This window comes from Miscanthus floridulus, chromosome 8 (assembly GCF_019320115.1).
Source record: "Miscanthus floridulus cultivar M001 chromosome 8, ASM1932011v1, whole genome shotgun sequence".
NCBI classification, from domain to species: Eukaryota; Viridiplantae; Streptophyta; class Magnoliopsida; order Poales; family Poaceae; genus Miscanthus; species Miscanthus floridulus.
The window spans coordinates 19937266-19965136 of record NC_089587.1 but is presented as its reverse complement, the minus strand read 5'-3'; the positions used below and the strand labels follow the sequence as shown (position 1 = coordinate 19965136).

General features: G+C 48.9%; 1 protein-coding gene and 2 long non-coding RNA genes across 3 annotated transcripts; 2 read left to right on the top strand and 1 right to left on the bottom strand.

Moving 5' to 3' along the window:
* The first annotated feature begins 2877 nt into the window (after positions 1-2877).
* On the top strand, positions 2878-3836 carry LOC136471283 (uncharacterized). Its single transcript, XR_010761986.1, has 3 exons — positions 2878-3451; positions 3585-3688; positions 3781-3836. It is a non-coding gene; the product is annotated as an uncharacterized lncRNA (long non-coding RNA).
* Positions 3837-4232: 396 nt separating this feature from the next.
* On the top strand, positions 4233-7422 carry LOC136471282 (uncharacterized). Its single transcript, XR_010761985.1, has 5 exons — positions 4233-4783; positions 4880-5045; positions 5563-5632; positions 6232-6293; positions 6931-7422. It is a non-coding gene; the product is annotated as an uncharacterized lncRNA (long non-coding RNA).
* A 1888-nt stretch (positions 7423-9310) lies between these two features.
* On the bottom strand, positions 9311-11204 carry LOC136475902 (WRKY transcription factor WRKY71-like). Its single transcript, XM_066473559.1, has 2 exons — positions 10751-11204; positions 9311-10635 (listed from the first exon to the last, which is right to left on the bottom strand). Exons 1-2 carry the CDS (start codon positions 10904-10906, stop codon positions 9706-9708), a joined length of 1086 nt encoding a protein of 361 aa, XP_066329656.1. The 5' UTR covers positions 10907-11204; the 3' UTR covers positions 9311-9705.
* Between the last annotated feature and the right edge of the window lie 16667 nt (positions 11205-27871).

Genomic DNA, 27871 nt, shown 5'->3' with positions numbered 1-27871 from the left:
CTGCCGCAGGCGTGCTCAGCCGTGCTCGCTGGTGAGATGTCGACGCTCCCCTCCATCGCAGACAAGGTGGAGCCCCTTTGGCGCACGAGCTCCGGCCAGGGAGATCGACTTGAGAGGCACGGCCACCTCTAGCTGGTTGTTTAACGGCACCCATCTTAGAGTATTAGCACTTTGTGTTTGTAATCCACAAATGTGTAAGCATTGTGTTCTGTATTGGAAGCATACAAAAAAAATAGCAATTTTTTTTGCAGAAAATTTGTGCAGGAACTAGCAATTTTATGCAAATATATTGTGTATAGAAACCAGGAAAAATAAGCAAGCTGTATAGACTGCAATTGTAGAATAAATTGTGCTCCTTTTTGCAAGTTCAAAGACATGTTCAGAAGTAAGAATATATTACTGATTTTTGCAAGTTCAGAGGCTTAAGAAAATATAGTACTATTTTCTAGCATCTGTTATAATTAAACATGCTGAACTTTACACTTCAAGCAAAATACCAAAAGCTATTTCAGAACTAGCTCTATTACTAGAATTCAACATTAAGATCATCAGTTATTGCAATCTAGGTATGATTGGTGAAAAGAGAAAAGAGCAGTGCACTTTGCAATTTGAGCACACATGAACAAATTAGAATGAAGAGCGACACACCTGCCCTCGAAAGCGACCTAGCTTTCAGCTCCAGATGATCGCCCCTCTAGGCTTTTCCTCGCGCCAAAATACGGAGAGAGTGCCTACTGCCGCAGCCTCGCGCCAAAATATGGAGAGCGCGCCTACTGCCGCAGCCTCGCGCCAAAAACGCTCGCTATAGTGCCAAAAACCCGAGCAGCGTGATGCTGTTGTTGGGCCGAGGCCCAGCGCAGCTGACGAAGCGTGCCATGGAAGCTTGGTTGGAGCCCGTAGCTGTTGGATCCACAATGAGTGGCTGAGATTTGGTGACTGCATGGCGCCGTCCGTGGGAGCGACTGCAGAGGATTTTGTTCCCGGGAGAGAGGAAGGGGATGAGGCATGGCCCCACTTTGTCAGTGTCGAAGAGAGGGGGGCTAGCAAGGGTATTTCAGGCCATACAAAAAGATTGTATTAGCACATACGCCTGCACAGAAGACACAGAAATTATAGCATGGACCCAAATAACCCTAAAACAAAAGGCCATACGAGTAGAGGATGGTTGTGGAAGAGACGATAGGTTACTGTGGATTAGATGGGTACGGGAGACTGCGTGGCTCTGTTCGGCTTACCCTATATTCAGTTTGTTCGGCTTCTTTTTTTAGCCGGAACAGTGTTTTTCTCTCACAACCATTCAGCCCGAACAGTGTTTTCAGCCAGTTTCAGCCAAGTTTTAGACCAACGAACGGGACCGTACAACAGATGGGTGTGGGAGATGTTGAAAGTTTCTCAAAAGAAAAAAAAAATCTAGCTTTTCATGGTGGTAGCATTTCGAGAAGTGGATTTTGAGAATGAACTATAAATAAGAGAGAGAGAAAATGTTTTTCACCTTTTTTTAACATGTGGATTTTGAAAAACACAAGTTGTTATAGATCGATAGGGCGATATCTCTCTAGCGTTTCGGGAATTGGATGTTGAGAATGGACTATCAATAAACTGAGCAAAATATGCTTTTCACCTCTTTTCTAATGGGTGGAGTCTGGAAATCAGAAGTTATTAGATCCATCTTAAAACTAAGAAAAAAAAAATCCACTTATCATGAGTTCATGACGATATAGTGTTTGGGATCAAAGAAGGTGGACTAACATGAGTAGAACCATGGTTTTGAGACGTAAGTAAAAGAGAAGGCTACAAGACTATAGAAGTAGGAAGGCCCGACGGCAAGTGGAAGAGACTGCGGGTTAGCGTAGAAGTGGAGGCGACAACCACAGTCCACAGTGTAGGCGAGGGCAAGAGAAAGCAGACTAGCAGTGAAGCTGGTTTAGCTCGGCGGGGCAACGGAGACAAGAGAAAAGAGAAAAGAAGACAGTGCACAGCTGCACAAGAATATGTTTTTGGTCATTTTTAATCGCGAGTTAGGAAGCGGAGCTAAATGCGTTCCTACCCTTGATTCCCGATCATATGATTCCGACAATAGATCCGTCGATTAAGATGATGTTTGTACAGTCCGGTCATGAATACGATGTCGTATAGCGTCAAAAACAAATGCCGGTCGGGGTCAGTGTCTGCGCTTCATCAGGCATTGCAGTTCCCGCCTAGGGTGTGTTTAGTTGCCCAAACTCTGAACATCCAAAAAGCATAAAGCGCTGTAGCGGTACTGTAGCATTTCGTTTGTATTTAGTAATAATTGTCCAACCGTTGACTAATTAGGCTCAAAACGTTCGTCTCCCAAAGTATAACTAAACTGCGTAATTAGTTATTTTTTTTACTTATATTTAATACTCCATGCATGTGTTCAAAGATGTGATGTGATGTGATAGAGAATCTTATACTGTGCAAAGTTTGGAGGTGTGGTGAACTAAACAAGGACCTAGTCAAACGTGGGCCGCTACTGGACGACTTGTACGCCCGAAAAGTTGCGGTCGTGCGCTTGACTGAATAAGCGTATCGTATGCAGTTCCGTATACGACCACGCGATTGTTCCATCTAAATCCAAAAACGAAGTGGACTGATTTTTCCAAAGAAGCTACTAACATTTGCACGAAGAAAACGACGGGTACCAGACCAGAGTAACTGAATAAGCTAACCGCATCATCTACTAGCCGACCACCACCATTTACCCAAACAAGCCGGAGGTAGTTTCCCGAAGGAACCGCCGTCCACGTCGCCCTGAATGTTTCCAGCCGTCCGATCCGCGATCGTGTGTCCACGATTGATTGGAGCGGATTTCGCCGGAAGCGGCTTCTGTCGCTCCTCGTTCGTTTCCATCCGCTTTCTCTGCTTCTACCGGTGTCGTGCGGTTTCTGCTCCGGAGCCAGCCCACCAAATATATACGCGAGCTTCGGATTCTCCTTCCAGATTCTTCTGCTTCCCGATCCTCCTTCTCTTCGCTCTCTCTCCCTCCCCCGACGCTCTCTCCCCCGACGCGGTCGACGGCGACGGCGCCGCGCCGCACGTGCGCCCCCACGGTGCCCGCGCCCACTGAGCGACGTGACTGGTCCTCGCTGGTGGCCGCTGCCGCGCCTTCCCCTCGGAGCTGCCTCCTCGCGCCCATCCGCGGCGGCTCGACGAAACCCTAGCTGTCGCGTCCTCGCCGGTCGCGCCTGCGGCTCTGCTCTGCTCTCCTCCGCGTTCCTTTCGCGCTGGTGCCGGTAGCTCCAGCGGCCATTGCATCCCACCCCGGCCTTGGCGAGTGCAGGCCACCCTGCGTCAAGCCCCTCCGCGTGCGCGGCCCCTGTGTGCCGGTGCCGGCCGGCCGCGCTCGCCCAGGCGCTCCTCCAGTCGCGTGAGCCAGCCCCGGCAGCGCCTACCCCGGGCCAGCCATCTCCCTTCTCTTCTTCACTGCAAGGTCACAAATTCTCTAACCCTAACTTCCTCTGATCGGATTTCATACATGTACGTAGCAGAACTGTAGAAATTAGGCGAGATTTCTCTGATCTAAAGATCATATAGGAATACATCTTTTCTCTGATTTGGTATAGGTGTACCCATAGTGCTAGAGTGCTGTCTGATTCATGGAGAAGATCCCAAACAATGGGCTTATATCATCGAGAAAGTACCAACCTGGTGCGCCGCCGATTCCCTGGTAAGCATACAAATTGATCTGCTCATGAAGTGATGATAGATCCCTGCTTTCCATTGTTCTGACATTTCCATGATGTTTCTTTGAATTGGAAGGGGCCATTCATTTGGACAATTTTAAGAGCATATACGCCAAGTAGACGTGCTTCCTGGTAAATTTGGACAATTTTAAGAGCATATACGCCAAGTAGACGTGCTTCCTGGTAATTGTCGTAGTGCCTATTTTCTTCTGATAGTATATGTCTATAGCGTCGAAGTTGACCTCAGCATTGATACCCTTGCGTACCACGTGATTTTGTTCCTATTTAGAGCATAAGAACTTATCTCAATGCATTGGTTCTAGGATTTGTGATCACTTCATTGAGAATTAGTATACCACATTTGCGCTACTTTGAATTGATGCCTTATACATCTATCACTGTTACAGCTAATTCCTGAATTTTGAGAAGCGTGATCGTTGCAGACCATGACGCTTCTAATGTTGCAGAGATGGATCTGTGCATGCTGGTCGTAATCTCTATATCCCTATTCTTCACGTAATGGTTTTCTTCCCCTTTTAGTTTCATACTCTAGATTGTATGTTCATTATTCGACATGTATATTATGGTGCTCTTTTGAAGCTAAACAATGTTACCATAGATCTAAATTTTTCAGGTACAAAAATATTTCTAGGCACACAACATTGATTGCTCTGTATCCAACTTTAAAAATACCGTAACCACATAACGCATACCATATATTTCTGTGCACTCTAATGACTCGTTTGTATTTCCTACGCTCGAGTTCACAGTCTGAACTATATGTCAATGTTGTCATAGATCTAAATTTTTCAGGTACAAAAATATTTCTAGGCACACAACATTGATTGCTCTTTATCCAACTTTCCATGCAAATCGGCAGCGCACCAGCTGGTGATTTGTCATGGCTATATATTTTCTTTCAAAATTTAGTTTGGATATATAGGTGGAGAACTGCAGGACAGTGTGTGGATCCTTAATTCTATATTAGTTTTTGACAGCTCAGTTTTGGTGTCCGTGGGTATGTTTTGGCGTAGGATCTATCTATTTTTTTGCGTGCTGAGTGTTCTTTCTGCCAATAGGTAAAGCTTCTTCTCCATATTTGGTTCTACTGACCCCTTGTCCTTTTTTTTTGTCTCGGGACAGCAAGATATGAACAACAGTTTCATATGGTGCAGGGAGACGAATTAGGAGAAGCCGCAAATCAATTTGGTGATAGACAAGTTTTTGATCTACAAGATATTTAATTTATGGTCATCCCTTGAGTGTTGTTTGATTCTTCATCGAAAGCTTTCTTTTGACCTGTAGGCTGCTTGATAAGAACAATCTGTCAGAGGATATAAGGTGAATCTCAAACCATTGCATTAAAAAAAACAGAAATATACAGCTACAGCCAATATAGAACTGCCAATAGTTTCTAGAATTCGTATGGATAGTTCATTACTTTGCGCTGCATGCTATTTTTCTCTAATTTGTGCAGAAAATCAGTTGCCTTTTGGACTAGGTTCCATTATATTTTCATCACGTTTGTCCATGTCAGGTCTATTCTGTATTGCATACATATGATTGGATCTGTGTTCAGCTTTCTTTTCCCACTTCCATATTCCTTAGTAGTGTTAAATTTTTTGTAGGTTTATAAGAGCGAATTAGCGAACAAATGAAAAAAAAAAGATATCCTTTCATGATTTGTGCATTAGCTTTTAGATTATAACTCTCAGTTTGTGTGCTAGAGTTGAAAAGAATTTATGTGTGCCTCCTAAACTTTGATTGCAGGAAAGGGATAGAGTCTATATGCTCCTCACAATATTGAAGTCCTTTATGCTCTCAACGATTAACTGTATCTTATCTGGTGCTGATTCAGGGATTTCTGTGCGTTTGTGATTGGAAAAACCTTTCCTCCTTATTTTAGCTCCATGAATATTATCTGAAAGGTACCATATTTATTCTTTTGTTACAATCGAGTGATTTCATAGCATATTCACTCTTTTCTTACTCCAGGATTAGAAGTAATGATCGATATCAGTTCACAATAAGAGATAAGGCAGTGCATCCCTAAATTAATATTTGTAAGCATGCAGAGGCAAGCTATTTGTACACATAATTCTTTTATCTATTTTCATACAATACTATTTTTTTCACAGCATGTTGTTATATTTAGGTCTGGAAGAGTGCTGATATATTTTGTTGAACTTTCTCTAGAGTCAATTTGGTTGAGTATATTATCTTAGGTACCATTAGGTTGTGATAAAAAATGATATGCTTCTTGTGATTGCCCTTCAGGTGATGCTAGCAAATTAAATTTAACCAAATCAGTCTTCATACAATACTAATTTTTTCACAGCATGTTGTTATATTTAGGTCTGGAAGAGTGTTGATATATTTTGTTGAACTTTCTCTAGAGTCAAGTTTTACTGAGTATATTATCTTAGGTACCATTAGGCTGTGATAAAAAATGATATGCTTCTTGTGATTGACCTTCAGGTGATGCTAGCAAATTTAATTTAACCAAATCAGTCTTCATCTACTGCAGGGGTGCATGTGTGATAATTAATGCTAGAATGAGTTTTGTGCTCCTACCCTGTACTCCTGGAGGTAATGGCCCTTCCATTAATTTATGATGTTTCATAAGTCGGTTTTGTCCTATTGCGATAAACCTTTCTCCAGTTATAAAATGATGATAGGCTTCAGATCATGTATTTGTTTATTTTATGGGAATGGAAGAACAGAAGCCGATGGAACTTATCATGCTCATGCACAGTTGGTCCAGTATTCAGTTTGATTAGTAGCAGCTCCTTTTTATTTAATCTCTGTGTATCCCGGCCTTTGCTTTTTAAGGCCGGGCACCGTATCATTTGTAGATCTTTTTGCAGATTTGAGACAAAGGGACCAATTTTCAATTTACAATTCTTTCAGTTTTCTCAGCCTATTGTGAACCAAGCTTAGGTGCTATCATGAGCCACATAAGTGTAAATCTCTATGCTGTTTTTTAGATATAGTGCTACATAAGTTATAGAGCTATCCCATTAGATGATCAATTGAGCAATTATTATGTAGACCGCTATAAGAAAATTTCTATGGTGCGATTATTGAGCAAAACTTGAATATGGCTCCTATTGAATAGTTTTTTTTTTTCTCTAGGGATGCTTTACCAACCATATTTGACAACCAGTATACCTTGTGTAATGAAATAGAAAAGACAGACTATGTAATGGAAATTGAAAACAAACAGGATCTTACCAGTTGGTGAGTAGCTAGCTGTGGAGGCACGCTTGCAGGCCATGGCAAGGAAGAAGCTAGGCAGACGAATTGATGGACGCTGCCTGCGTAGCAGTGCTGTCGCCATATCAAGGTATTCTGATTTTACTTTTTTTCATGTATACGGCTAAAGCTTCTTTGCCCTGATGCATAGGCAGAAAGGCTTTGCCTGCAATTTGGCTACAGGCTGTGTGCCATGCTTCGTGGACTGGTATGGTTTATGCTAATGATGCTTTTGGGAGCAATTATTAATTTGGACCACGCTTGATTTCTTACCAGCCTAATCTCATCCTTGTTGCATCCATTTTATTTTTTTTTTGCATTGACTGGCCACCTATGGAAGAAAAGCCTCTGTGCATGACCATGGTGGATTTCTTACTAGCTTTTTGTTGGTCACTCTTTAGGAGTTGGCTTGCTGGTTTGTCAATTTATGAAATTACTTTCCATTTGTAAATAATATTTATAACCATAGGTGAATGACAGTAATTAAGCGATACAGAAAAAACAGACGATGAGACTTCCAACTAACACTTCCTCTATATTTGAAGAGATTAGGTGACTGCTAATATCACCTCTTTCTTTTTGTTTCAAAATGCCGCTACAATTGTAAAGTAGTTCAACCGAGGAATCCAAGTATCTGCTAATGACTACGTTAATGTCTTATTTAGCTGCTCCCGTGTTCGCCTCTGGTTATATGATTTCCCCCCAACCAACGCGCGCAATGGCGCGCGCAACATACTAGTATACAGAATTTTCCAACCCTATATACGACAGGGAGCTCATCAGTATGAGTAGAAAACAAGTGAGCTACAACTTCACCGGCGCGCATGCCAACATGTCTGAGCAGGAGCAGGTCCCATGGGCTTGACCTGCCGCGGCCGCTGCCGATCGACGGATCGAGCGAGGTCCCCTCGTCGTCGCGTGCGGCCGGGTGGAATCCACTCGATCCAGCTGGGGCGTGCGGAAAATTGGTACACGGATTGCGGCGCGCGCACGGTTGGCCGACGACGGAGATGTAGATAGATTAATAAAAAACGAAGCCATACAGATACAGCAGCGTCCTGGCTGGTCAATCGATCGGCAAGCAGCAGGCTAGTGGGGCGGCGGAGGAGTCCGTCCGGTCGTCCACCGCCCCATGTTGTGGCCGGCCAGTCGTGCGGTGATCGCGACGGGCGGCGACCTCCGAACCTTCCCGTGAAAGACCTCTCTCTCTCTCTCTCGCTCTCGCTGGACGGACGGACGGACAGGCTGGCTCGCGACAGAGTGAAGTGTGACAGACGACGGCACTCTCTGGATTTCTACGGTTGCCAGTCCAGTTCATTCCACCCGTTTTCCTCCATTTCGGTCCCCGCCCGTGATGGTATTTCTTTCTAGAGGCTAGGCTACTGATGACTCCAAGTTGATTCGTTTGTTAACTTAAGTAGTGAAAGGTGTGAGTGACTGTGAACTGACGATGGCTACCTGAACGAACGAGTGAATGGCACAATGGCATGGTCGACGGCTGGTAATTGGTACCGATGCTAGCTAGCAACGCGCCTACGCCACCAGCACGGTGTGGGTACGGTGCCAGTGCTCCGACGGCACCGTGGCCGTGGGCGGAACGGAACGGGGGTAGTCGAAGCCGAGTCGTGGAGCGCTGGACCCGCCGGACCGACCGCACGTGTTTGACTAGCCACACAAGCCACAGCCCTGCCTGCCCAGGAGACCGGGCCACCGCTCGCCAGCCCCGCCGCCGTGGCGGGCTTGCGTTTCCACCCAGCTTCCTTCTTCCCTCCCGCGGCGGTGCTGATGCGATGCACACAGCACAGTCAATGAAACGTCGCACGTGGGGCACGGCCAACCCCGGCAACCCGCGGGGACGAGGGACTTTCCTTGTGGTCTACCGTCTGTGCCCCGCAGCCCGCACCATCCCGCCGGGTCGCCTACTTTTCAAAACCATCACGGCTGAGCTTATACGATCGTATAAATTAGAATATTATTTTTTTCTCATATCAAACCCATTAATAATAAATAATACACGATTATTTACGACCAAATGGAACACGCTGCCCATTCTCGGCAAACTACTCTACTCTGCGTACGTACGTCCCATCTTTTTTGGATAAGGCCCAGCAGAGAGGAAGATCGCGCGCGTGCAAAGGGCAGCCTAATGGTGGGTGGCCCACTGCTCAGTCGCGCCTACACAGGAGTAGGGAGTGTTATTCCTAATAAGTTACTAGTACTACTCCTATGAACTTTTCAAATTCAAAATCGTTTTTTTAGGGAACCAAATTCAAATTCGTTATTTCTTAGTCTCGTGAAACATACTACTCCTGGGGAGTACGAGCGACCACGTTTAAATTCAATTCAAAACGGAGAAAAAATTGTAATGATTTCGTTTATCAATTGGATGAACAGTTCACCTACAGCTACAACTACAGCAGTACAAGGGATTGTACAATTTCATGTTGTTTTCCTTACAATTTCATGTTGTTTTCCTGTGCTAGTATTTCGCATGTTACATCCGCCGTGACGTGATGATCTCTGCTCCACGCCATCGCCATGTGAAGCCGCGCGGACTCCGTTTCTTCCTCGTGCACAACTGCAGATCCTCATGTCGTCTTGTTCTGTTAACGCTGTTTCGCTCTAACAGTGATGAACAGAGGAGGCAGCCAGCGCAGTTGTTGACCATTGCCGCGTGCGCGCAAGACAATCTGAGCAAGAATCTCGTGTGTGATGCCAATCGACCCGATCCGATACGACACGTCTGTCAATCCTTGGTGGGCGACAGCTCGAGGATCCGGCCGGACAGCGCGGTGACGAGCGCCGCCTTGAAGCTGGGGTCCCGCGTCAACGTCATCGCCATCTGCTCCGCGAGGTTCCGCCGGATCATCTCCGACGCCGCCGCGCCCACGGGCTGCTCGCCGTTCATCGCGACGGCGTCCTGCGGCTGCTGCTGCTGGTGATGGTGGAGCTGCAGCTGCGGGCGGTGCGGCGCCGGGGCGACGGCAGCGGCCGGCCTCGGCGGCGACGGCGGCTTCGCGACGGCGGCGGCGTTCTTGCTGGCGCCCGCCGAGCCTGAGCCGTCGTGCGCTGCCTGCGCCTGCGACGGCGCCGGCGGGGGCTGGCCGTGGTTGTGCTCGCCCTCGTACGTGGCCACGAGGATGGAGGTGTCGTCGGCGCTCCGCTGCACCTTCTTCTTGACGGGGCAGGCCGGGGCGAAGGAGCAGCGGAAGTAGGCCCTCGGGCACGGGTTGTCCTTGGTCACCTTCTGCCCGTACTTGCGCCACTGGTAGCCGTCCTTCACCACCAGGCTGAGGTCGGCGGGGTCGGCGTGCACGTACAGCTTCGACACCTTGGGCTTGCACTCCTCCCGGATCCGCTTGCACGGCTCGCCCGAGGTGCACTCCGTCTGGTCAGCCGGCACCGCCGGGTGCAGGTGCGGGTGCGGGCCAGGGTGCTGCGCGGCGGCGGCAGGCGCCGGCGCCGGCGTGGTGTCCATGCTCTCGCTCTTGCGCTTCCGCGACGGCGACACGGACCCGCCCTCCGACGTGGACGACGGGTTTCCGCCCGCGGTGGCCACCATCTCCGTGTACTGGCTCCGCAGCGCCTCGTACTTGGACACCACCGCGGCCAGCGCCTCTGTCAGGCGCCGGTTCTCCTCGCTCATCCGCTGCAGCTCCGTCTCGAGAGCCGCGACCTGGGTCATCGTCAAATCAAACAATCCGTTAGACTCTTGGGCTCTTGGCTTGTCGTCGAACACAACACCCCCACACCAATTAAGCAAGAATGGATGGATATATATATATGTATACCTCTGGTTCTTTCTTTGGAGGCAGGAAGTTCTCCTCGACGAGCACCTTGGGCCTGGCCAAGGCGACGGCCATCGGCGCCTGGTGGAGGCTGAGCGGCGGCAGGCCGACGTGCAGGTCAAGGCTCAGAGAAGGCTGGCTGCTGAACCATGGGTCCATCTGCTGACTGCTTCTTTTCCCCTCGAGATGTCCGAGCTAGCTAGACCGGGGTCCTGTAGAGCGCGGTCGACGGATAAGAGAACTGAAGACTCGAGAGAGAAGAGGAAGAGGAGTAGAGATGCTTGAGCGTTCGAGTGGCGATGGCTCGGGACGGGGCGTGATATATAAAGAGCGGGGGCCGGGGGGGCTCGAGGACCAGGGAAGAATATGGAATGGTCCGTCGTCCGGGCGGTCTCATCAGGGAGAACGAAGAAGAGGCTTCCCAGCAGGGCACGTCGCCATCACTCGCACACGCGCTTGTCCTCTTCTCTTTCTCTGGTCGCGCGGCGAATCAGCAGCTGAGCTGAGAGACCGCATAAACAAACAAGGGGCCGTGGAATTCGCGCACGCGAATGTGGTGGGGAATACACTACTAGTACAAGAATTGGCGACTGGGGCCCAAGGAGGACGAAGGGTGGAAGGGCAGTGGAGGTTGCCGCTGGACCAGGAGGAGACGTGACTGACTGTGATGGCGACGCCGACGACTCGCGAGTGGGTGGGAGGGAGGCGGGTGACGGTGGTGACTGCTGGGTGAGCGGAGCTTTGAGAAAGCATGTCGGCCTGCGGATGAACCGAGGGTGATGACGACGGTCGCCGGGTTGGGTGGTGGTGGCTCCCCAAGTCAAGAAAATACACCACACATGCTTACAAAGATCGGGGGAACGAATTGACGAAAGGGAGCGGTGCGGGCGCGGGGCCAATTGGTCGGAAATGCCCTTTGCGTTTGGGTTTTGGTTTTCCTGGTGACGAGTGACGACTTAGAGCAAGTATAATAGCAGGCTGTAAGCTGACTAAATGCTGAGGTGGAGGAGAGAGAGGAGGAGAGAGAGGAGAAACGGGCTGTAAGCTTACAGCCAGCTTGACACAAGAACCAAGAAAATCTATGAGAGAGATAAGTGAGTCATATATTAATTGTAAAGTGCTAACTACTATATGAGTGGGCTGAGAAAAAATTGCAAAGAACCTTACAGCCAGCAAGCCGGCTGTATTATTAACCTTGCTGTTAGTGACCGACCGGCCTTTTGGTCGGAGCCCAATGGAGTGGAGTACTATAGCTTTTCGTTTCTTTTTTTTTTCCGAACTGTTTTCCTTTTTTAAAAAAAAAAAACTAGTTCATATATCTGTAGTGTGTACTAGTAGTAGCTCTAGTTTTGGTGACGCAAAGATTTGATTATACTTGATGGCTGGGGTTTCTTGCTTGGCGAGCTCCAAACTTTGTAATGTTAATGGAATCAAAACAGGCCAACTGTCAACAAGTAATACTCTCGCCATGCCTTTGCCTAATTCTGACCAAACATCCTTTCTCTGAACAGAATATGCAGACTCACTCACATAGTGCTCACCGCACGGGTCAATGCTGCACCATTTTTCTATGACCACCCTTGCCGAGGTTTAGGTCACAACCAGCAGAAGCTGTTCTTGACTGACGGCGCAGGCTTGTCGCTAATTAATTTTCTTCTAGCGTGTTTGAACTTTAGTCACCGTCTCATCAAATATTTAGACACATGCATAAATATAGACTATTTACAAAACTAAATGCACAATTTGAGACGAATTTATTAAGCCTAATTAGTCCATGATTTGACAATGTGGTATTACAGTAATATGTGTTAATGACAAATTAATTAGTCTTAAAGAGTTCATCTCACGGATTACTTAAAACTTCTATAATTTATTTTTTTATTATTATTTAAACACCGCATACAACCTTCAATGTGACACTTGTTCAATTTTAGTCCATGTATCGCAGCACCTCCAGCATGGGAGTACTTCTAGAGCGCGGCCAGGAGCTACTACTAGCTAAGGACCGGGTGAAAACGCTCTTTGTTTCGCGCTGCGTGCGTGCACGCGTGTTCAATGGACCTGGCCGGATGGCGAAGAGGTAGAGTTGGGCGGAGAGAGAACGGGTAAAGCTCACGCAAAGGACCGGGCGTCTGGACCGGACCTGACGACCGCCCATATTTGCGCGACTCCGGGGAAATCTATCTGCTATCTTCGTTCGCAAGGACCGCTGCATACAACGTCTCTGTTCGTTCCTTCTTCTTGCTCGATCGCCCAACAACTGGCCATGGCGTGTGGCTAAAGGTTTCGTCTCGAAGTGGTAAACGTTACTAACAAGTTGAGCTAGCTGATCCATCCCGGAGTTCAATCTCAGTTTATATTGGAAGTAAAGTTTTCTCGTTCGTTCCGTCATTGACTATATCCACTAGCTTCGTCGTGCGAAAAACCTCAAGCGGACGGAGAACGAAACAGATCGAAGCAGCCAGCCTAGTCAGCAGTCTCCCACTGGAAGTCTAGAACTAATCCTCTCTGGCTCTGCTATCCAGAACAATTTTTATTTATACTCTATAATACTCCTGCTACAAGAGAAAACGGTGTTGCACAACGCGACGTCCCTGTCACGCCACAATTCGGGCACATGTGAACCCACGGGCCGCCGCAATCCATTGCGGCCGGCTCGTGAGGCAGGCCCGGCGGCTGAGTATCGTGGCATCACGGACCGTCGGTAGCGGGGAGGAACAGCAGTTAATGTGACGAGAGACTTTGCACACCCGGCATCCATTTCCAACGCATTATCGTGTCGTGAGGAGCTAGCTAGGACTAGGACCTACCAGGAGGAGAAGAACCTGGACTAGCTAGCTAGTCCTGTGTTCGCCGGCCGGTGTCACGTCCAGGTCCAGTACAGCTCTGTCGCTGACCATAATAAGCATTTTATTAGTAGTAGTAACCTGAATCGTTGATCGTCGACATGGATTGTACTGGAATACGTTGACATAGGAGTATATTCAGGTACGTATGGCTTCCATGGCTGTATTCATTAACTCAACGGATATGATATGATAATATAATACTATAATTTAAACCAGAGAAACGATGTGCCACAACAGTATAGCAATACCATAGAATTAGAATACAGCACCTGTGTAGTGAAATCATAATTTTTAGGAGCCCATGCATTGTGCTGTTTCGATTTTTTTTTAAGACCATTCTGAGTAAGGCCCCGTTTAGATTCCAAAAAATTTTGCGCAGTATCTGTCACATTAAATTTTGCGGCACGTGCATGGAGTACTAAATGTAGACGAAAAAAATTAATTGCACAGTTGGGTGAGAAATCGTGAGACGAAACTTTCGAACCTAATTAATCCATAATTAAACACTAATTACCAAATACAAACGAAAATGCTACCGTAGCTAAAACCTAAATTTTTTTTTATCTAAACGGGGCCTAAAGCGAAAGAAACTTGTGCAGCTGTGGAGTCAGGAGTGCCGCGGAATCGAACATGGGGGGAAGTCCGCTTGGCTTTTGATTTCTTGACGGACGGGACGGGACAGTCCAGCACCAGCTTTCATGCGGCTGCCCACGGTCAAGGTATGGCTGGAAACCGGAGGCACCAACAGTGACTGGTAGCTACTGTTCCAAAGTTCAGTACTACTTGTAGTTGTAGTCGTAGCTATACATCGGTACCTAGCGCCCACTTGCAGAAGATATGGACTGAGAGGAACACTTTGCTACACGGTCATCGTTGTAGTTATTATTACTGCTATCTTTGAGCTTATATAAGAGCAAGTCCAACTGAGCTATACAAATTGTCTTCTACTTATCTATACAAATAGCCTGTTCGGTTGGCTAGTTCGTATCGTCGTTGGTTCGTGAAGAAATACTGTTAGCTGGTTTGTGTGAGATAAAAATACTGTGCTGGCTGGAAAACACGGTTTATACGAACAGTGTCCGTGTGAGGGGGCTGGCCAGCCCAGCCCGCTAGCCAGCACCAGCCAAACAGGCGGTAAAGTTTCTTTTATTCTTATATGACCAATATCTTACATTTTCTCACGCGTACAGTCGCTATGTGTGTCCACTTCTCATATCGTCATGCTCATCTTGTTGTTTGTATGAAAACCAGGCTCTCCTCTGTCTCGTACCTTTTCTCTTCCATTAAGTTTTTGTAACATATATTCGTTAATTTCGTATCCAGGTAAAAAAAGATCCCTCCTACACTCAAAATTTATGAGTATGTTATAAGAAAAATTCGGATGTTTTAGAGAAGTTTCACATTCGAACTAAAAATGTTGTAAGAATCAGGTGAAATATTAGAGAATTGCTATCACATATAGGCGCCTTTTTTCCCAAAAAATCAGTTGACATTTGCTTTCTTCTTCCTTCCGCCGGCTCAGCAGCAAAGCAGTGGACAGCTCCGAACTCGTCGCCTGAGATACCTTGTGTATATATAAGTGCGGAACAGAGAATTATGTAGAAAAGTCAAAATGTATTATAATTTGGACCGGAGGAATTAGGCTAATTTCATAAGCTGTCTAGACAAAGTTATTCCAGGTTAGTGTAATCTCACGAACGGTTTACGCACCTAAAATGATTCGGTGGTTCCTTGGATCCGCGCCGCGGAGAGAAAAGCTTTGCTCGCCGTGCAGGACACGCGGCGTCGTCCTTAGCCGAGCAGAGAGTGGATTCCACGTGACGCGCATGGTCCCGCTGGCTTGCCCTCCACTCTCCCGGTCTCTCCGGTCCGGGTGGCCGCCGCCCGCCGAGCACTGAGAAGTGATGAGCACCCGGCCCAGACCCACGTGTCGAACGACGGGAGCAAGGCGACACCACGACAGGTTCCGGCGGGGCCCTCCCTTTTGACGCCGCCCTCCGCTCATCAAGGCCTTGTTTAGATTGAAGAAAATTTCAACCTGATGAATAGTAGCACTTTCGTCTTATTTGGTAAATATTGTCCAACCGTGGACCAACTAAGCTCAAAAGATTTATCTCGTGATTTCCAACTAAACTGTGCAATTAGTTATTTTTTTTACCTACATTTAATGCTCTATGCAAACGTCCAAAAATTGATGTGATGGAGAGAGTGAAAAAACTTGGAACTTTGAACGGAACTAAACAAGGCCCAAAGACCTCAAAGTTGTGGGCGGCGTCGGCGCTGGACCTTGACCGCGGCGCCGGAACCGGAACCAACTTTTTTGCCCTCGTTCAGTCAACCAGCCAGCCTCCGCCCCTTTTGCATCGAATCGCATCATCGGTTGCGTCGTCGTCCCGGTTCGTTCGTGCTCGTGCGTAGATGTATTACGGTATCCTGTCCTGTCCGTGGACCGTATCCAGCTGGCACACGGTACACGGATGCTGGATGCATGCAGGGTCGCGTGGATATATGATGATGGAGAACTGGAGATGACGGTGTTAGTATAGTAATATACTCCTATATTGGAACATTATATGGCATGAATTATTAGCGGTCTATTTGCGCTGGGGATTCAAGGATCGATCACGCGATCAGTCAAGTCAGTCGGCTAACAGCTGCCGCTGGGCCCGTTCGTTTGAACGTTTGAACTTATCAGCTACATCTATAGTATTTCTCTCTCACAATAAATCAGCTTCAGCCGGCTTATAAGCCGACTTTAATATCAGCCGAACAGGCGATGACCACGACCCGGAACAAACTTGTCACGTTGCAGTTACAGCAAATTAAAGTGTGATGCAGAGGGACGCCATGGTGCGGAACGCTAGGGTGATGTGCTCCCAGGACCAGTGCTCCAGAGGGAAGTCGTAGGCAGCCACCTCGACGAGCAGACGGTAGGGGGAGGTGTAGCGGAAGTCGGCCTCCTAGTGGTGCTCCAGGACCTACATGGTGTCCCCCATCCGGATAGGGGAGCGGCAGATCGCGTCCTCCCTAAAGTAGGGATCCCGGAACACCACATTCAAGGTGCCACGGTAGGAGGCCGCCAAGGAGAAGGGAGGGTCCCCACCATGGCGTTCGAGAGCCGGGTGGATAAAAAGGCCCGGGTCGACCCGGGCTGGCTCTGTTGAACATTTGGTCAATTTACGACTTATATTAATCCATAAAAACGACTTAAACAATAGTAACAGTACCACTAACCATACTGTAACACCACCACTACTGCAGATAGTATTTAACAGTGCAGCAACCAAGTACGCTAAAAACGCTAACAGAATAGCATATGAACAATAGCGCACAGTGGGATTAGATTTATACCCTAGGGTGGGACTGCCGGTACCCGCGGACAGTGAGCCACCATCTTCTCCGTCGTTGGTGTTGGTGCGGCCACCGGTCCTCCTTGTGTCCACCATGTTGCAGAGGAGGTCGCGCCGGGAGACTCCTGCGGGTGCGGTGTCGGAGCAGTGGCACGGGAAGCTCCTGCAGGTGCGGTGTCGGAGCAGTAGAACAAGACTCTCCCGTCAGGAAGCAGAAGCCCCCGAACAGGAAACTGCAGACGGGGCAGCAGTCGCACCGGGAAGCCGGCGCTCCCCAAAAACTTGATTCCCCGCCTACCCGTGCAGGTACGCTTGACGGGGGAAGTTCCAGAGGCCTGCTACCGAAGCTCCCTGTGCGCGCAGGGAACTCCGGTCGGAGATGCAGACGAACAGCTCAGCGCTCAGATGTTGCGGAGAGGAGGAAGAGGAAGAGTCGGGTCTCGCACTGCCGGACAGGGGCGCCCCCCCTTATAGCCGCACAGTTCCCCATCTATCCGTTAGGCCCTGTCGGGGGAATGAACCTGGACAGGGTGGTTGGGCGTTGGGAGTTGGCTGCGGCGGCTAGGGTTTCGGTTGGGCCAAGCGACAAAACCAGACCAGACCAGACCAAGCCAGGCCACGGCCCACGGCCTCGGCCCGGCGCGTTGCGTCGCGCGCGGGCGGGCGGGCGGCGCGGCTCGGCTCGGCGACGGCGGCGGCGCGCGCGTGTGGCCTCCCGGTTCTCCCTCTCAACTTGTCTATGTAAGAGTCCTAAGACTCACTATTTAAGTTGAGAACCTTTTTAGTGAATTTCCCATATGGTACTAATCACTTTTCCACTTAACAATAATTATGGGCCTTCAAAGTTTATTTGATTAATTAGAATAAATAATGGGCCTAGCCCGAATTAATCTAACAATCCCCACCAAACTTCAGAAGTCCACAGTTAATGTCTTCAGTTCTGAGCTTGTTTGATATACCAGTGTTTCGATGGAGACTGTTAAGTTGAACATCCATCTAGAAAAGGAGTTTACACTCATTTACAACTGACCAATGGACCATGCCTTGAATTGACAGTTTTGTGCAAAGTGAGGCTCACTCGATTCCTTTACTGATACTAGGCTGCATGTAGCATCCCCTCTGGTTGGAGCATATAAGTCATACTCCTGGCCTATTCATGAGTATCTAGAGATCACCCAAATCTCATAGATTGCGACTAGCAATCGAACTCACATAGGTGTGTTCCTTTAAGATGCCCTGTAGGCCGACATCTTTGCTTCTCATTAAGCCACTCGGATCACATTGAGGTATTTACCAACCTGCCATACAGATAGGAAGAGAAGTGCATTACTCAAGAGATTGACCTTTATTAAAAGGGGTCTCTTCCCTTAGTCTACCCATAGCTTGTTTCACCATCCTAATTCACGGGATCTCCAATCACATAGGATAGGTTGCCACCACGATAGAACTTCATGTGGGTCTCAGTCCCATCTCACTCGATGCACTATCTATCACATTACGCGATAGTCCCTTAGTAAATTGATCTGCCAGATTTTTAGACGTATGGACATAGTCCAATGCTATTACTCCGGAGTTTCTCAATTTTCTGACAGATTTTAACCGCCGCTTTACATGCCTAGTGGTCTTCATGTTGTCCTTTGAACTGTTTATCTTGATAATTACTGTTTGGTTATCACAGTTCATAGAAATTGCGGGCACAGGTTTTTCAACCACCGGCAAATCCGTAAGGAGCTCACGGAGCCATTCAGCCTCAACAGTAGCGGCATCAAGTGCTGCAAGTTCTGCTTCCATTATTGACCTCGTTAAGATGGTCTGCTTGCAAGACTTCCAGGAAACAACGCCACCTCCAAGTGTGAATGTATATCCACTTGTGGCTTTTAACTCATCAGCATCATATATCCAATTTGCATCACAATAGCCCTCGAGTACCTTCGGGTACCCAGTATAGTGAATGCCAAAGCTCGACGTTCCTTTTAGATAGCGCAATACTCTTTTAAGAGCACGCCAGTGATCATCTCCCGGATTTGAAACAAACCGGCTTAATTTGCTCACAGCAAATGAGATGTCAGGCCTCGTTGCGCTAGCCAAGTACATTAGCGAGCCGATGATTTGGGAGTATCTCAACTGATCCCTCATTATTCTTCGGTTCTTTCTCAGGATCACGCTTGGATCATAGGGAGTGGACATAGGCTTGCAGTCACTATAACCAAAGCGACTCAGTACCTTTTCCACATAGTGAGTTTGTATAAGTGTTACCCCACCATTTTCTCCCCTTAGTAGTTTGATGTTTAGTATCACATCAGCCACTCCCAAATCCTTCATGTCAAAGCTCTTTGACAGAAAGTCCTTGACTTCCTCAATCACATTGAGGCTTGTCCCAAAGATTAGTATGTCATCCACATACAAGCACATGATTACTCCTTCTCCCCCACCATAGCGGTAGTACACACATTTGTCGGCTTCATTCGCAACAAAACCAGCAGATGTCATAGTTTTATCAAACTTTTCATGCCATTGCTTAGGTGCTTGTTTTAGGCCATACAAAGACTTCAATAATTTACACACCTTTCCTTCTTGACCTTCTACTACGAAACCATCGGGCTGATCCATGTAGATCTCCTCATCTAGCTCTCCATTTAGGAAAGCCGTCTTAACATCCATCTGATGAACGAAAAGACCATGAGACGCAGCCAGGGCAAGCAGTACTCGGATTGTGGTCAATCAGGCCACTAGTGAATAAGTATCAAAGAAGTCCTCGCCTTCTTTCTGGGTATAACCCTTAGCCACAAGCCTTGCCTTGTACTTTTCAATCATACCATCAGGCCTGAGCTTTTTCTTAAACACCCATTTACATCCTACAAGCTTGCACCCATAAGGACGATCAACAATCTCCCAAGTTCCATTGGTCATAATTGAATCCATCTCACTTCGCACTGCTTCCTTCCAGTAGTCAGCGTCGGGAGAGGAATATGCCTCAACAATGGTGCTTGGAGTGTCATCCACGAGATATATAGTGAAATCATCACCAAAAGACTTTACTATCCTCTGTCTCTTACTCTTTCGAGTAGCTCCACTATTATCCTCCTCAGGATTCTCAACACATGTTTGTTCAAGATGTTCTGTTGGCGCCACGGGGGAATCAACAGGTTTTTGACTAGATGTGCTAGGTTCATTTTCTCTCATAGGAAATTCATTCTCAAAGAATGTAGCATCTCTGGACTCAATCACTGCACCAACACGCATGTCAGGTACTCCAGAGCTTACAACTAGGAATCTATAGCCGACGTTGTGTAAAGCGTAACCGAGGAACACACAATCTACAGTTTTTGGTCCAAGTTTGCGTTTTTTGACGATTGGCACATTCACCTTGGTCAAGCATCCCCAAGTGCGTAGGTATGAGAGAGTCAACCTTTTCTTTTCCCATTCCTCGAATGGTGTTACTTCTTTATTCTTTGTAGGAACTCTATTCAGGACATGACATACCGTCAATATAGCCTCACCCCACCATTCGTTGGAAAGTCCCGCAGTGTCTAACATGGCGTTAACCAAATCAGTTAGAGTGCGATTCTTTCGTTCAGCAATCCCATTGGATTGGGGGGAGTATGGAGGCGTCCTCTCATGAATAATTCCATGTTCCTCGCAGAATGAATCAAACTCATGTGAAAAGTATTCTCCCCCACGATCAGACCTCAATCGTTTGATTTTTCTTTCCAATTGGTTCTCTACTTCAGCTTTATAGATTTTAAAATAATGCATTGCTTCATCCTTTGTTTTTAGCAAGTACACATAGCAAAATCTAGTGCTATCATCAATAAGAGTCATGAAATATTTCTTTCCTCCTTTGGTCAATACACCATTCATCTCGCACAGATCAGAATGAATGAGATCTAGCGGTGCCAAATTTCTCGCCTCTTTCACAGCCTTGTGAGGCTTGCAAGGTTGCTTCGCTTGAACACAAGCATGGCACTTAGACCCTTTGACCAGATCGATTTTAGGGATTAATTTTAAACTAGCTAAGCGCGTCATATAACCAACATTGATGTGACAGAGTCGGGAATGCCAAACATTAGACTCATCATCATTTCTCACATGGTTCACAATTTTATCACAAGAATCCATCAAAGAGAAGCGGAACAAGCCTCCGCTTTCATAGCCTTTTCCAACAAAGGTTCCATACTTGGATACAACACATTTATTGGACTCAAATATAAGTCTAAAGCCATCTCTACACAATAGAGATCCACTAACGAGATTCTTCTTGATGGAGGGGATATGCTGCACGTTCTTTAGCTGCACGATCTTTCCCGAAGTAAACTTCAGATTGATCGTACCAACACCAAGTACAGCAGCATGCATACCGTTTCCCATCAGTAAGGAGCAACCTCTTTGTTCCTGATAAGAAGAAAACAAAGAAACATCAGAACAAACATGAATGTTAGCACCCGTGTCAACCCACCACTCAGGCGAGAGACAAACTGAAAAAACTGTAGGTAGATGATTACCGTACCCAGATCCTCCAGATTCGCTAACAACCATGTTTGCGGACTTCTTCTGCTTATCCTTACGGTCAGGGCACTCTTTTGCCCAATGGTCAGATGCACCGTAGACAAAGCAAATGCTCTTTTCTTTTTCCTTGCCCTTCTTCTTAAAAGTTGCAGCTTTAGGCTTGACTGCAGGCTTGTTTTTCTTCTTCCTCTGTGCGGCATGAAAGTTCTTCTTTTGCACCAGATTGGCGCTAGAACCTTCCTCATGCGCTTTCTTGCCATGAGTGTCCTTTGCCCTAGCATTCTCCTCCACACCAAGAGTAGCAATGAGATCAGTCACACTGAACACTTGCCTCCTGTGCTTTAGAGTAGTGGCAAAGCTCGACCAAGTAGGTGGCAGCTTAGCGATGATACCGTCGGCCACAAACTTATCAGGCAACTCACACTCATTGTTCTGGAGTTCCTTTGCCAGCATCTGTATCTCATGAGCTTGCTCTACTACAGATCGGTCATCGACCATCTTGTAGTCATAGAACTTCTCCGTGATGTACATCTCAGTGCTAGCATCGGCAACACCGAACTTAGCCTCAAGTGCATCCCACATGTCCTTGCCAGTGTCCATATCCATGTACACTTGCACCATGCTTTCAGCTAATATGCTGATAAGAGCCCCCTTGAACAAGTTATCTGCCTCATTGAACTTAATCTCCTCCTCGTGAGAGAAAGGAGGTTCAATGCGCTTTCCCTTGATCACGTGCTCACAACGCATACTAGTGAACCACAGCTTGGAACGGACACGCCACACTTTATAGTTGGATCCATCATCTTTCAATGGTGGTGGTTTTAGTGACGCAGCAAAACTAGCAGTCGAAAAAGACCTATCAAGTTTTTGGATTGTTAAACATTTGGTCAATTTACGACTTATATTAATCCATAAAAACGACTTAAACAATAGTAACAGTACCACTTACCATACTGTAACACCACCACTACTGCAGATAGTATTTAACAGTGCAGCAACCAAGTACGCTAAAAACGCTAACAGAATATCATATGAACAATAGCGCACAGTGGGATTAGATTTATACCCTAGGGTGGGACTGCCGGTACCCGCGGACAGTGAGCCACCATCTTCTCTGTCGTTGGTGTTGGTGCGGCCACCAGTCCTCCTTGTGTCCACCATGTTGCAGAGGAGGTCGCGCCGGGAGACTCCTGCGGGTGCGGTGTCGGAGCAGTGGCACGGGAAGCTCCTGTAGGTGCGGTGTCGGAGCAGTAACGCTTGACGGGGGAAGTTCCAGAGACCTGCTACCGAAGCTCCCTGTGCGCGCAGGAAACTCCGGTCGGAGATGCAGACGAACAGCTCAGCGCTCAGATGTTGTAGAGAGGAGGAAGAGGAAGAGTCGGGTCTCGCATTGCTGGACAGGGGCGCCCCCCCTTATAGCCGCGCAGTTCCCCGCCCCGCCCCGCCCGCGCGCGTCGCGTCGCGCGCGGGCGGCGTGCGTGTGGCCTCCCGGTTCTCCCTCTCAACTTGTCTATGTGAGAGTCCTAAGACTCACTATTTAAGTTGAGAACCTTTTTAGTAAATTTTCCATACGGTACTAATCAATTTTCCACTTAACAATAATTATGGATCTTTAAAGTTTATTTAATTAATTAGAATAAATAATGGGCCTAGCCCGAATTAATCTAACAGGCTCGACGTAGGCGTAGGCGAAGCAGCGGCTGGGGGTCATGTCGACGAAAGGCATGTGAACCTCGATGAAGCCGTGGTTGGACGAGGTGGACCCGGCAGCCAGGAGAGGGGACCCGCCGCCACCGAAGTGGAACGGGGTGGGCTCGCGCCTCGTTGTGGGGCGGGGAATGCTCGGTCCAGAGCGCTCGTTGTCGAGGAAGCGGACCACCGGCGAACAGGTGCAGTCGCGCCTCTCCGCAGGTGAGGAGCGGGAGGGAGCCCGAGCGCGGAGACGGCGGTCCACCAGGGGGACTGCCAGGCACCACGGGCCTGGTCAGTCCAGCTAGCCGTCAGGGTCGGGGCAGCAGGGCGACGGGGAGGGGAACCACCAGCGGAACGCCCAGGGGGCAGGAAGTGGGAGCCGGCCATGGTGCAGCGAAAAGCTTGGCACACCACCAGATCATGACAGTCGGCGACAAGGTGGTCCGAAGAAAGGCAGCGGAAGCAGTGGCTACTGGAGGGCAGGAGCGAATTGCTACGACGTCGACGGTGGCCAGCATCGGTATAAATAGGCCGAGGGGGAGGAGAAAGGAGGGTGGCCAGGTACGAGGTGGTGGGAGCGCCCTCACCATGGCGCGGAGGAGTGGCAGCATGAGCTCGCGGGGGGGGGGGGGGTGGCGTCTGAGTGGCCGCCCCGAGGGTGGTTGAGGAAGCTCCACTCCGAGGGATGTCGCCAAGGACGGAGGCGGGGGGAACAGTACCCGGCTACGTCGGTGAGGAGGGGAGGGCGGAGTGGGCGGCGTGCTGCGGCATGTGAACAGTGAAGGTCATTTCCGAGGTGGACCGGCTAGTATGGGAGTAGGTAGGTGACGCGCTGACCTTATCCTCGTGGGGAGAGGTCACTAGGGTGGGCCGGTCGGCAGTGACCCGCACTGAGGCCAGGGCCGGCCCAGGTTGAGTAGTGGGCTGTTCGACGGAGCAACCAGAGGGATTGCCAGGCCCATCCCACCAAAACGCGCATTGGTCGTTTGAAAAAATAGCTGGGTGGCCATCCCGCCCGGTGTCGACGGCAACGACGCTGGCCACCGCGGAGGCGCGGTTAGGGAAGAGGTCCAGGCGGAGATCGCCGAGACGGCAATGCCCGGCGGTGACAATAAGGTTGGCGACATTCTGGTTACGCGCAGCCGCCCGGAAGATACCAGGGGTGACCTTGGCAACAACGAAGCGGGCGGGGGAACCGAGAACGCGAAATTCAACGCATTGGTGACCATGGAGCGAGAAACCTCCAGCCCGTGGTCCTTGCAAGAGACCCAAAAGATCGTTGCTTCATCGGACTCGAAAGAGCGAGCAGCCGTGGAATCAAGATGGAGAGCAGAGAGGACGAGGTCGCGGAAGAGGGCACCTGGAGTGGCGAGGGTGGTCCAGCCACCAGCTGGGAGGAGGTGCGAGTCGGGGGAAGCAGGTCGCGCGGAGCCACCCTGTGCCGTCCCGCCGTGGAGGGATGGTCTGGTCCTGGGGTCGTAGTCGCCGACGAGGGCGTCCGTGGGGCGCCTCCGCGACGGCGGCGCATGGCGGGAGGACGACCGGGGACCACGTTTTTCCGGTGAGTCTCGGGGGGGGGGGGGGGGGGGGGGGGGGGGGGGGGGGGGCTCATCTCCCAGCCAGTTCCATCGCATCACGTCTTTCACCAGCCTACTGCTGATGCTGCCAGTGCCTCGTTACCCGCCCGATCGTTAGCGCTGATGCATGCTTCAGGAAGGAAAACTGATGACTGATGAGCCGTGCGGGCAGGGGAAGACGGGTGGAGCATCAGCCTGCGGCGCACGCGTACACACCGGACGGAGACGGACCACGCTGGTGCATGGCAGCATCTGCATCTGCATGCGGATACGGGCGTCGATCCCCGGGCCCCGACCCTGTCCCCTTCCCCCGTCCCTCCCCTCGTGTCAATATTGCAGGCTGCAGCTGTAGTCCCCTGATCGGAGCTGAGATTCCGAAACAGTCACGTCGCCGCATAGTCGCATGTGCGTCGAGTGGGACGGCAAGTTGGGAACGGAAGAAACCACAGGCGACGTCGTCATCCGTGATCGAGCGTGACCCGTAAAGGCCAAAGGTCGCCTTGGATTTCCGTCCCAGTGTCGCAGGCTCTCCCAGCAAGCACAGAAAGAGAAGGAAAAAAGAAGTTCAAGCTGTCCGTGAATTTTCGAAATAGTACTGCCCTTTTTATGTTCAAGAGCGAGTTGAGCAGTAAAATAGAAATAAGAGCTGCTAAAGCAATCGACCTGTTCACTGGTTGATTTTTGAGCTAATAAGAAAAACATTGTTGGCTGACTGATAAGCCCTAGCTGAAACCAACAAGCGAACATGCTGAATATCTTTTTCTTAAAATTCCTACTATGCTAGTTTTAAAAAGGCATATACACTCAGATAATGCAAGAGTTCCCCACTACCAAGTAAGCTCTTTCTACTTGTTCACTTATGCATTAGAGCAAGGCTAATAATTTAGCCTACTGCTGGCTAAATGCAAGTGCCACATCACATATAGTAAGCAATATAGTCCATTCATATAATAGGTTGGCTGAGAGGTAGCAATTAATATTTTACAGATGGTTCCCAATACATAAGAACTAAACGGTGACTCCCAGCTAGCTCTCAGCCAGCATCCGGCTGCAGGGTACATTTTCATCTCGTATTCTGCGTTTCAGCCGGCGAGAAGGTAAACGCCCGCTTAACCATCTCTCTCCTAACGTGGCAACTTTTCTTATGACCTAGAGCTCATCTCGCCGGCTCCAAAGCTACCTGGCTTTGTTTGGCTACCTTTTTGATTGGCTAGTGTGATTTTATACTACGGTAGGTGGTGTGTCTCTGGTATCCAGGAGATTCCGTGCTGCATCATATAGACCTTGTGCAATCTATCTTCGCGTGGAAATTTTCTCGCAACCCAGAGGGCACAAAAAAAAAAACCCCAGGTTACACCAACTTGTCCTAGCTAACCCGATTATCCTAGATTAGTTTTGTGCATGACATCACGTGGACATATATGATTATGATTGTATATGAAATGCAAGACTCCCCAACCACCCACTGCCTTTTCTGATTCCCTTGCGTCTACATGCTCCAATCAAATTCGCAAGTTGCCGCGTGGTCTACAGTATATTTTTGCTTTGCACCTGCTTCTGTACTGTACTGAGCACATGCACCCCTTAAAATTTCAAAAATCAGTTATAATGATCAAATTTTCACCATATATATATACCCCTTCATGGCATAAGTCTATGCACCATCTCGACGTCCAGGCCAAAGTGCACGACGAGGTGAAGAACGCACCGGGCGGCGACCTCCAGCAGTCGATGTCGTATACCTCAAGGCCGTTGTGCTCGAGGGCCCGCGACTGCACCCGCCGGGCCACTTCGTCCTGCCACACGGCGTGCGGGGAGACGCGTAGATCGGCGGCTACACCGTGCCTAAGGGCGCAGAGGTGAACTTCTTGGTGGCGGAGATGGGCCGTGACGAGGCAGTGTGGATGGCAGCGCACGAGTTCTAGCTGGAGAGGTTCGTGGACGGTTGCGAAGGGCGCGACGTCGACATCACGGAGACCAAGGAGATCAAGAGGAAACACAGGTTGCATGCTGGCGATCAGAAGACTTCAAGACGACGGGTCAGTGTCATGTCCTCTGCCGACAGGAACGAAGTTGCCTTGTGTATAGGGGGTGGGCAAAAATTGTAAAAATAGTGAGTTTGATTAGAATTTCACCATATATGCACCCGACTATGAGAAATGTCTCTGCACCTACTCCTCTAATTTGCTCTAGCTTCGCCACCGGTAGCAGAAGCTGGTAGTACATGTATCGGCCTCTGTCAAGTGGAGATCTCCTCTACTGTTGGTGCATGACGACATGACTCCTCCCTTCTGCACAGTGGTGAAGCTAGAGCTGAAACAAGGGGGTGCGACACTTCACTACTGACCTATTCGACACGCCTCTAAAAAGATGTAGCTCCTTACAATCACGCTTCTAAAAAGCCACGGCTCATTACAATCACGCCTCTAAAAAACTACGGCTCCTTACAATAATGCAGGAGCTGGAGCTGGTGAACCTAAAAACCGTGGTTTGACTGGCTCTTAGTTCATTTTGATAAAAGAGATAAAAACATTATAGTACTTACTATAACATATGAAGGAGCTGGTCAGAGCTCCACCAAATAGGGTTTTTACATTGATTTGCAAATTTTACGTGGTGTCGGGTTCATAAACCCGGGGTCCCTCATGGACCGGCATCCCAGCGAGAGCTCGGCCCAGCAGACAACATTACGAACGACGCGCAACTCCTAGGCCGGCCCAAAAACCTAACAAACGGGACAGAAGGACGATCCAATCTCCAGCCGAAAGGCCTGGCCGAGGAGGAACGACGTCCGCTTCCGACTCTCGCCCGCCCCTCCGACCGGAAGGCCTCACTTCCGCCTCCGGCCTGCCTCCGGACGGCCTCTCTGAACAGAAGGCCTGGTCAAACACCACTTTCAACTCCGACCCGCTTCTCCGACCGGGAATGCGACGAACCCCTGCTTACAGCTCCTCTCCAACTGGCGAAATCAAAGCCGACTGGGACCAATTGACCGGGGGCGCCCGCTCAGTAAGGACCAGAAAACAGACGGAGAAAGTAAGGCAGGGCACTCAAGTCAACCGCAAGACTAAGGACCATACCCTGTGTACCTACAGGACAGTACCGACAGGACATGTCAGAAGATTGCCCGACAAACTTCCAGGCATGTCA